The following is an 11,183-nucleotide window of genomic DNA, read 5'->3' on the forward strand; positions in this document are numbered from 1 at the left end:
GAGGAGATCTCCAACAGCACGGATCCCGAAGGCGGGAATGATGGAACCGTTAAAGGTAGGAGAATTAGAAAGCCGCTAAAGGGAGTGGAGAACGGAGCATTTCAGCAAGAAACGAATCCCGGCCCGAAACAGTCCGAGAGCGAGCTATATTTCGGTGATGTATCTTCATGCTGCGGACCCGAGAGTAGTTTTTACGATCTGGCTGTGGAGAAAGAAGGTACTACACCAAAATGTTCTACTTACGATCAAGTCGCGTTCATTAACTTCGATACACGTTGTTTTTTAAAAAAAATCCTTAAAGATATCAATATAATTTTTGTTTTAAATTTTATCGAATATTACTTAAAGCTTTTGTAACTGTCAATGAGTTATTTTTAAAAATGCTTGTAATAAAAAATATTTAAATTAATAAGATCTTTAAGAAAATGTGTATAAATTTAATCACTGTTTCATTTAAAATTTTGTTTATCTCTCTTACAGTGTATTTAAAATTTTATTTCCTACATAATATAAAAGAGAGAGAGTTCTTTATTCAATAAAATTTTTAAACAAAGTTTATATCTATCTCTATATCTCTTTAATAATTTCTTGAAAAGAAAATGTTACGGAGTTGGTGAGATATCTGTACAAGTAAGCTTTCACTATTACAAATTCCATAAAAATATTTTTTATTTACAAGAGGGCCGCCAAAATCTTTAATATTATGTCTAAATTATTCATTTTCAAAGCCAGGATGCACTCCTTTAGAGTGTTATTTTTGTCTTGGTACGTTTAGGTGCGGAACGTTCGGAAGGTGCCGACTACCTGGCGACCAGGTTGGGCAAGCGTCAGCTATCAAAGAGATCCCGGCTGCCTCTTCCTCTGCCTGCGGACAATGGTGACATTCCTGTCGACAATTACGCGAACAGCGACGAGCCGAGGAACGCCAGAGGACCGTTTCTCGCTCCCGATGCACAGTACGAAGTGATTCAGCAGGGCCGTTATTCCTATTACGCGTCGAAGGATGACGAAGAGTTACAGGAGGGTCCGGCTAGTTCCGGTTACTTCCGGGAGGACGAGAACGAGAGAGCGCGAGAAAGGGATTACAGGGATTACAGGAACAGCCAGGAGGAGGAAACGCCGCAATGTTGCTTAAGCGACTCGACGACCCCCGACTCTGGTTGGCAGAGTGGCGAGCAACAGCAATCAGATGACAACGTGCGGCCAGTGAACGTGTGATCTTAGATACTTATAAGATTTTAATGACAGCAAAAACTAACAAACGATCACTGAGTTCTCGCGAGAGGAAGTGAAAATAATTAGATCGTAACGAAGAAAATGCGACAATAGTTTCTGATCTGTGAATACGTAATTTAGATCGATCGTGTATAGGTGTTGTTTTTCTCTGCAAACGAAGCAGATGGTTGCAGTTTTGCTTGGAACTTAATTGCCGGAATAGAAATATTAGAGACGGTAGAGCTTGAGCTTGGCAGATAAGGTCCTAGTCGGATAACGTGTACGATGGTAAGTTCGCTTTAAAAAAAAAAAAAAAATTAAAATGTAGCTAAATTGTTAATGCGCTGAATTTATAATCGATAGAGTGTGAAACTGAAAGATCTGGAGATGAAATGCGTATCAGTCGATATCGCATATTCATCGATTCTTCTTCTCCCGAAATAAACTATGTTGCTCTAATGAAATTAGTTTAAGAACGTTTCGTACCTCTTAAATATTTTAAATGATATGTGTACGACGCGCGACGTAATGAGTACTTCTACGACTTTCTTGCATAAATAATAGTTATTTAATAATTATTAATTTCATCTTTTCGACGGACATTACACTCTACATCTGCGTCATTAGTATGAAATGATTTCAAAGAATCATTATCATACCGTAGAAAATATATAATAAAAATTGAAATAGAGAGAGAGATAAAGAGAGAGAGACTTCGATATAAGATACATAGTGATATAAACTGCGATAACATCAAATATAAGTGCGAATCTCGGTTTCTATGACCTCGAGATTACTGCCATTATGAACCGCCATTAATTCTTTTTGTAAGAAGTTTGTCGGTTGAATATAAGTTATATTCATATATATTTAATAAGAAAGACGCGCGCGTAAACATATATGAATAAAATGAGATCAAGTGATGAGATGTATGCTGATTATCGATAGAATCAAGCAATGTGATTTGAGACAAACAGTTTAGACACATAAAAATTCCTTGTGTTCAACATAAAGTATACAGTGAATGTAATTAATGAAGCAGCTTGAACGATTGTATTAAATTACGATCAAGTGTCGGGTAAAAATATTAGTAGGATGAAATATTCGCGACAAATTCTGTGTATTTTTGCATATTAAGCGATGTCGCTCATGTTGTTCGTAATAATAAATAATAGTGTGTACTAAGAATAGTCAAGAAATTATCTACAGAGAGAAAATAGAAAGAGATCGAATGAGAGAGATTGAAAAAGAGAATACTAGTTTCATAGCCGAATAGTTTGTTGAAAATGTATCCGCGAACGAGCAGATGTATTATTTTATGAGAAAGAGATGTCCACTTCTCTCATCGGAAATCCATTCGCCATTTTATGCTATTTATTGCATTTGACTTGTAGTAGTAATAAGTGTATTTTTACTTAAAATCATATATATATATATATATATATTTGTTGCGTATATACGGTAAAGTTAAAATTGCCGGTCAATCGGCAATTGTTCTTTGTTGGATATACGGTATAGATCACGTACAAAAGTGTGCTTTACTCTTGCCAATTGGATGTTAGCTATATAACTTGCCGATCATCCCCGATTAATGATCAAACGATATATGTTTGTAATCGTAAGAAACTATATTTATAACAGGAGTTTAATTTTTGCGTTTTATCGTCATACATAATTTTAATTTATTTCTCAATATCTATAGAATGTTTCATATTTTTTCGCCTCGATTGAAAATTTTACCCGGACCTTTTGGTTAACAATTACATTATCAACGTGCTTACTGATGCTCTTTATTTCAGTGTCACGCCGTTTTCAGATAGTGAAGGCTCGCTTTCGGAAATCACAATTCAGGTGGACCAAGGACAATATAGAGAGATCAATCGAATTAATTAAGGTACTCGTCGGTTGTCTATTTTCGTTATCGGCCGCTCGAGAGAACATGTTAAACATGTAAATGAAATGCATATTTTATCATCCGATAAAGGACACATTGTAGCGTGCACGTTAGCTTAATGTCGTCTAATAAGTGAATGAAAAGTGTACCTTAAGAGTGAGCCGTGGGATCACAGCAAGTCCGACGCGTCAAACGTCGAACAATGTACTTAACAATGATTAAGAATAAAAGGATGATTTTGCGAAGAAAGTTACACGCGCGACGAACGGTTATCTATCCTCAAATTGGGACTTGTTCTTCATATATTGTCACACACAAATTGTTCAACATGTGATAATTGTAGCCAATACGGAAATCCCCTATTGCATAGTAAGCATATATAAGAGAATGTCAAATATATGATTGAAAATAATAATATTTATCTTGCTATATTTTTTCAAAATATTTATTTCGCAAATATATGACATTTCTTATTTTATTCGTTCAAATTTATGCATCGCAAAAGAATTTTATAGTGAAACACGGAGATATATACAGGAAAGCGTTCGCAAGGAATACGGCTTTCAAACGCGGTATTGTTATGCGACGGCTCCTTAGTAAATTCCGACAGCCTCGTTGGCCAATATCAGATTGTTTCGCATGTGAGTTATTAAACTTTCACAATGTCCGTATGCATGAAAAACGATAGCGAGGCATATAATACTATCAGTTTCTGTGCGCAGTATATTTATGAATTGAAATTTATATTCATCGTCAAAAATATTATCATTCAGAAAAACAAATGCGATGTTTCTAACGCTAATATTAACTATTTTAACGATTTATTAAAATTATAAAGTTTTATTCATATGTTTCATAATTTCGTATCAAGCAAGTTGTGACATTTCGTAGATATTATCAGAGTTTCCAGAGAAACATTTTTACATTAAACGGGGCAGTATGTTTGAGATTTACACGGCGGATAAAATCCGACGTACGAAGGAACGCTTAATTAATCAGACGACGCAATCGTACACACACACACATACACACATTTGCACAGAATTTAATATAAAAAATACGCTAATACATTATTAATTATCTAGGATACGTCGGTAATGCTCGATTTATCTATAGTATCTATATTCATTGTTTGAATTGGTATGTTAATTAAACAATTTGCAAAAATACATGTACATCTGACAACGCAAATGACAGTCTGATATGATAAATAATAATAAATTTTTAATTAGTAACATTTATTGTTGGAGACACTGCGATATGAATCTGCCATCAATTTTATGTGAACGTCACATAAAAATTAAAAAAATATATTATTTTAAATCATTAGAATAAATGTACCAAGTATATATCTTTATTAAACATAAAATGTATATTTATGCCAAAAACAGAATTATATGTAATAACAAAGTACAAGGTGTAAGAGGCTGAGATCGCTAGAGTACTACCTCTCTATCATACTCTATCATATTCTATCTCTATCATATCAATAGGAATATTCAATATCAATTATATCAGAACTATCCGAGATATCTAATATCAATAAAAATGTTAAATAAGATATTCTAATATTATTAAGGAAAAATGGACGAGAGCAAAAATGTTTTGGAATATTTCAAAATTCATATAGAGAGTTCATAATGAAATTATGAACTTCAAGCACCTTCAACGACTCTATGCGTTGCCTGATTCGCTAAGAACCTCTCAACCCTTTCCCTAAATTCTCTGCTAGATTCCGGCAAGGGTAGTCGCGGTCCTAGACCAGCGAGACCTTGCAAAGTAGTGAAGTTCTGTAGACTTTCCGACAATTGATGATCGTGATTCAAGATATCCGGCTTGGGTGCAGGGGGTTTTCTCTTTTGCAACGGCAATTTCGTCGTCTTCGAACCAGCGACGGCATTACCGCTCTCCGGCAAATTCATCATTCCGTTGAACGCAATTTGCGCACTTAGCAGTGACCAGAGTACCTCCAGACAAGACGCTGTTATAACGTTCATGGCCATCGGTATTCCGTATAAATTCGAGTCGAATTCTCGTCTACGCCAGACAGCCATTTTTTTCTCCTTCAAATTCACAGATCCCGTAATGTTCATCGTGTCGTCATCCTGGAAAGTACCTTTCGATATCATCATTCTTTCCTCAAAAACGTTGAACTCAAATGGTTCTAAAGTAACGAGTGATTTATTAAATTTGTCGATTTTCGAAGAATCATGATTTTCGATGAACTTTGGATTGCCTTTGGATAATGTTACATTATGAGTATCATTCGTGAAATCATCGATAGGATGATGATGAGCGTCGAGAATCTTTAACGACTGCTGGGATTCTTCAGCGTTTAAAATCACCGTAAGATCGTATATCATGACGACGCTGCAGAAGATCCCGACCGCCGAGGAGAAGAGGCTACCGTAGAAGAAAATGGTGATGTTCCGGTCGATGTACCAACGTCGCCAAGCGAGACAGCCGGTCACGGACGGTACCAGACATGCGAGAGACAAAATATGACCCGGAACAGACATGGACACGGTGCTCAAAAAGAGGGATATCGCCCCGAGAATGAAGTGGATCAGGGACATGCCGCCAACCGTCGACGCCGAGTAGCGACGCTCCGATGGATATAAAGACGACAACGGTGGCTTTGTCTTGATTTTTATGACGTATACATTCTCCGTCATTGTCTTCTGTTCGACTTAAATCGCGCGCAATCGATCGCACCAAATTTTAAATCAAAGAAACCGATCCAAAAAAAGGATTATAGTAGATATAATTCGATACATTTGCGTTCAAGAGAAATTCGTATAATTCACGTACAATCCATTGTTCCATATATTCATAAAAAAGTTTGCATTTTTATAAGAATTCCCGTTACGATAAATCCAGAAACTGCTCGTGAAATAATCCTCGCACTTTTTGCTTTGCACTGTCGAATTGAAAAACATTCGTAGATGAAATGCAGTAGTTGATCGTTGTGTTACAAAATCTGTCTGAAAATCATAAAAATAAAATGTTTTATGAATACATTCAAATGAATTAAAATGTCATGTAGAATTTATTAATATAACTATTGCTGGATTTTGAATATAAAATAATGTGCATTACGTATCATATATCGAGAATAAGAAGATATTCATATTTTTATTAATTTAATAAATAACATATTAAAAAAGATGTATCTCTAATATGTGAATATTTTCATAGCTTTTTTACTTTATATAAAGATATTTTAATTATTACATATAGAGTATAACAAGACAATGTTACATAAGTATATGTACCAAGCGCAATGTTGACTGCTAATTCGAGTGATTGGAAGTTAAATTATAAGGCTGAAAAAAAAATGCGCGATCGACTGTGGAAAATCAAACGAGTCACGATGCGCGATCGCGATGATTTTACACAGCCACTCTCTCATTCCGTATTCAATTATACCGGATATGCAACCCGCAATCGAATTCGCGGGCAGTATCGAACCCGAGGAACGTTTAACAACGCGAATTCGCTGACGTTTGATGGCATAGCAGAAGAAGCCGAAGCCAACTTCCGCAGCGGCCGGTCGAGCAATTATCGCAACCGCTTCTCGTTCGACTTTAATTGAAATCCCCGTCGGCGGATTTCGCTCCGCGCGGCTTTCCGCGAGATAGACACATTGCGCAATCCTTGCGTATAACAATCGCTCGCTCGTGACAGAATCCAGCAAGTCTCAGCACAACGCGGAGTGGCGTTCACACGCGAACGACATTGTATTGTAATCAACATTTCTGTCATAAGTAACATAAAAATGGAACAAGATTATTTGTAGAGAGTTCCGGAATACATTTTACTGGGTTGTAGAATGGATGAAATTAAAGAAAAATTATAATAAAAGAGCAATTTATAAAATAATAGGATTATATTATTATAATAAAGTAAAAAATGCAGAATCGCAATAAACGAGAAATATAGACTTTTATCTCTCGCGAAATATGGATTATAATATTTATATAGATTATAATGTTACTTATGTGACTGGTTCAACGACTACACACGTTGTCGTTGTTATGTGCCGCTCGATCTTTTGTTTTTTTTTCTCATGCCAACATTATGTAACTGATTACGAGATACTATAATTATATTACGAGCGCGCCTGTCTTTTCTCGGGCATTTCTTTTCACGTCAGATTAGCATGTCAAACTGTGTGAATCTTTGGTGAAATTTATAATGAATTTATACTCCAAAATGCACAAATGCACAAATATTAAATATTTAAATTATATATTAAATATTTAAAGCAAATATTAAACAAAGTGTAAAATATTATTTCTGATATTTTATTCTATTAAATATATTAATTAACGTAATATTGTGCACTTTTACGAGTCTAAATTATTTTTCAAAATCCAGCAGTTATACGAAGTGTGAAGAACGGTTACACAACAACATTGAAATTGATTAGAAAATTAAAAAAGATATAAACGAAAGCCAATCCTTTTAAAATATTTAACCTGTGTTCATTTATTATAATTGACAATATTTATATTTTCTTAGAATTTCTAAAAAATAACTTTCAACATCATAAAGAAGATAGAAAATTACTTTATGTGTGTGACATGATGTTATGCTAACTTTATCTTTTCGAAAATAAAAATCTAACGGTAAATATTATATATTATGGAGAAACACACACGCGTACAGTGAAATCTTACAAACTTTATTTCATTGGCGAATCCATCCAGGATTTTCACTGATAATGCTGAATCAATCACATTCAATTTTCTTCATAGCGTTGGAATTTCCGATTTTGAGAGAACGAGATTTTAGCAATCACATCTAATAGTTTGATAAGCGATCGCTCGCGCGCGACACTTGAGTGGCGACTGAACTACGAGAACTAGTCCTCGTTGAAATTACTACGAATATCCAAATGACCTCCCACGCAGCCGACTCTTAGTGAAAGGGATAACTGAGAGCAGCGTCGGATGAACATAAACCTTCATTAAGCTTTGTTCACATCATTGACGACCCATGCGCAAAACGATCTTGACAATAAGAAGGCAAATGCCAACTTACATTTTCCTTTTGTCGTTTCTCTCATTTGTTGCCATAAGAAATGTATCAAATGTGTGTGCGAACTTATTTGAAATAGAAAATGCGAAATAATTGGAATATTTCCATTTAAAAATGCAAAATGCAAAATGGTTTTCAGACATTTATTTAAAATAGGAAACGGAAAATAGGCATTTTTAATATAGTTTTTTAAAATAAAAATGGTTTGTTTATATATTTATATTTTTAGAGTTTTTATATTTAAGTTTTTATTTTTACTATCTTTATTTCTTATATCTATCTATTAGATTAGATTTTACTATCTTTTCTTATTTCTTACGTGAAGTCGCATCTGCATTCTCTGACATTATTGCATGATACATACATTACCAGTACGAATGGTGGCAATAGGTTGACTACGCACATTGAAATACGAGCCAGTATCCGTGTGTGTCCGCCTTGGTGTGCGTTGAGCCTACTATTTCCCACAATGAGTAAATAAAACATTTAATCTAGAATTCATTTTACAATGAGCAAGTATAATGCAGTATTACACAAATGTTTTGATTTATTGATATTTAGAGCTATTATCGATATCTCGATTAATCTTTTAGCGTACAAGAAAAATGGATGATAAAAACCATTTAAATGGAAATGAAAAAAATGATTAAAAAGAAAATGTATTTTAAATACAAAATATAAAAAAAACATTTTGCATTTTATATTTTCATTTTAAATGCATCTATTTCAAATAATGCATGTCTCTGGTTGCCGTATGAACCATGCAAGAAGAAATAATAGAAAGTCGTGAATGAAAAAAAGAGAAGTGTAAAAATATAAGGATATTTTTTAGAAGCTATTTCTTCACCATTTTATCGAGCAAATAAGCACGCTGATATTTTCGGAATGGAATTCCGTACATGTGCTTTTTTTGACTCGACTGGTTTTTTCATGGTAGTAGTCAATTGACTTTACTTGCCTCTCACGAAAACATGACCCTTCTTCCCATTATGAAAGTCCCGTTATAATCGAAGGTAACTCTCAGAGAGCAAACGTATCCCAGGGTCTTCGTCGAGGATTGCGCATGAGCCAATCTTTATTGTTGGATGCAGAAACACGACGTGTGGGTTCGGCACACGACCTTTACGTTCGATCATTGGTAAGGAATCATTCGCAGATTACGTTATTCCCCATCAAGAAATATACGTAAAACAAAGAAAGAGCGTGCTGTCTCTCGATTTTCCTATCATTTTGACTAGATTATAATAGGTAAAATATTATTCAGCTTTATGCATTATTTTCAAGCATCGTCGTCTAATTTAATGAGCTGAGAAATGAAGCGAGAAATATTTTCATTAAAAGTCACTTTAAATATCGAGGTCATCTCTTACAATGTACGGTCAGATGTTGATCATCAACGGTTGTTGATAATCTGATCTTAAGTGAAAAGCGTATATTTGGGCAAACACCTGCCGCTTTCGCGGAGAAATCTTAATTTAGTCAATTTAATCTTAGAGAGGTAAGAGTCGGCTACTTTTATCTTACATTTACAATATGAAACTTATTATCGACCTGTTTTAAATTACATGAATGTCAATTTTCTTACCTAAGTATCGGTATATTATACAAAATGTTTTCTAAAGCTTCTATAAATATATAGAAACTTAACTTTTGAGAAAAATAATAATGCAATTATTTCGTAGAACAATTTTAATTTTGCGCCGAGAGCAACTGTTGCAACACTATTGGTATCAACATTTTAAAAATCATGGAACATAATTTCATAACATAATTTATAGATTGAGGCGATACTGAAACGCATTATTAGACTAATATTTTAAATTATTACAAACTTTAATATGGGCTAAGCTATGTTTGCGCAAGAATAAGAGAGTAAAATCGCGCGCGACTACCGTGTCTCTTTCAAATGATTTCTTCACGATCGCATAAGGACCACTATTATCTAATGCGGAATGCTAACAGGAGTATCATTATTAGCTTCGTTTTGCAATTAGATCATCAAGAAAGTATAACTACCAGTAGCTGCGATTGTACGCTATAACGGTGTGTGCATCTTTCGATGCGTCGCAAGAAAGATAGAGAGGACTTTCACGAGAGGTTGCAACAAAATCGCTTTGCTGTCTTGATAAATCGTTCATGCGGAAATTATGACACCGCTTTCCAGAGGATGGTGCGTCGTCGTTGGAGACATCGAACTTCCGGCAAGATCGTTCGGATGGCAAGCTCGTTCGAGCGAACAAGCGATCGTATTTTAGAAAGACATTGAAGAGAAATCAATTCGTACATTAATTGTAAGCATGACTCCGCACAACGGGATAACCGAGATCTGTACGATTGCGTGTGGGACAATCCGGAAAACGTGCGTGCATCCAGAGACAGTTGCACGTGGATGCACGCTCTTGCGTGTGTCCGATAAATATTAATCAGAATAATCACTGTAATATATTTAATATTACAAATTATATTTAATATTACGCATTTTGTTTCAAAACAATAATGAGTGAGGAATGAGGTACAGAAGTATCACGATACATAATATTATATATTAATTATTATAGAGATATTATAATTAATAATATTATATATTTAATATTATTTATTAATTATATTATCTATATCTATATCTAATATAGTATACATCTAAATATATAAAAATGAAATATATTTATATAATTTACATTTATAGATGCGAAGTTTATATGGAAAACTAGCATTATTAACTATCATTAGTATTATTAACTATCATTTCTTGCTCAACATGTAATATTTAAAATAAGAAAAGTTTCGTAAGATTATTATAAAAATAAATGAATAAAAAAAATTAGAGAGGTTTCCCAAAAGTGATAGATTGCTCGTTGAAAGGAGTGGAAAGTCGTCGAACGGAAACCGCGATCAATAATTAGAACATAAAAATATATCGATCAGGGCGATCTGGTTTCTTATTATCACCGCTTTTTCTTGTACACTTTCACGTGAATGTCCACCCCGTGAAAAGGTCTCAAAAAACGCATGCTTAGGCGCTCCCGTCGTG

At 34.4% G+C, this 11,183-nt stretch overlaps 2 protein-coding genes across 4 annotated transcripts in view; one reads left to right on the forward strand and one right to left on the reverse strand.

Annotated features, from left to right (window-relative positions):
- The window catches only part of LOC115238995, a 15,845-nt gene extending 11,550 nt beyond the window's left edge, over window positions 1–4,295 (forward strand). The window contains exons 10-11 of the mRNA XM_029813267.1: window positions 1–217; window positions 776–4,295. The exon at window positions 1–217 is cut by the window's left edge and continues 15 nt beyond it. Coding sequence (XP_029669127.1) covers window positions 1–217; window positions 776–1,218 — 660 coding nt within the window. The 3' untranslated portion in view covers window positions 1,219–4,295. The remainder of the gene's footprint in view (window positions 218–775) is intronic.
- A 391-nt stretch (window positions 4,296–4,686) lies between these two features.
- LOC115238996 lies at window positions 4,687–7,922 on the reverse strand. 3 transcript variants are annotated; one of them, XM_029813269.1, is made up of 2 exons: window positions 7,796–7,922; window positions 4,687–6,093 (listed from the first exon to the last, which is right to left on the reverse strand). In XM_029813269.1, the coding sequence occupies exon 2, from the start codon at window positions 5,782–5,784 to the stop codon at window positions 4,765–4,767; it is 1,020 nt and encodes a 339-aa protein (XP_029669129.1). In that variant the 5' UTR covers window positions 5,785–6,093; window positions 7,796–7,922; the 3' UTR covers window positions 4,687–4,764. The 3 variants fall into 3 exon arrangements, with proteins under 3 accessions (XP_029669129.1, XP_029669130.1, XP_029669128.1); XM_029813270.1 differs by having other exon boundaries at window positions 4,687–6,089; window positions 7,796–7,916; XM_029813268.1 differs by having other exon boundaries at window positions 7,792–7,900.
- Between the last annotated feature and the right edge of the window lie 3,261 nt (window positions 7,923–11,183).

Source organism: Formica exsecta, unplaced genomic scaffold, assembly GCF_003651465.1.
Source record: "Formica exsecta isolate Colony F162 unplaced genomic scaffold, ASM365146v1 scaffold363, whole genome shotgun sequence".
Classification (NCBI taxonomy): domain Eukaryota; kingdom Metazoa; phylum Arthropoda; class Insecta; order Hymenoptera; family Formicidae; genus Formica; species Formica exsecta.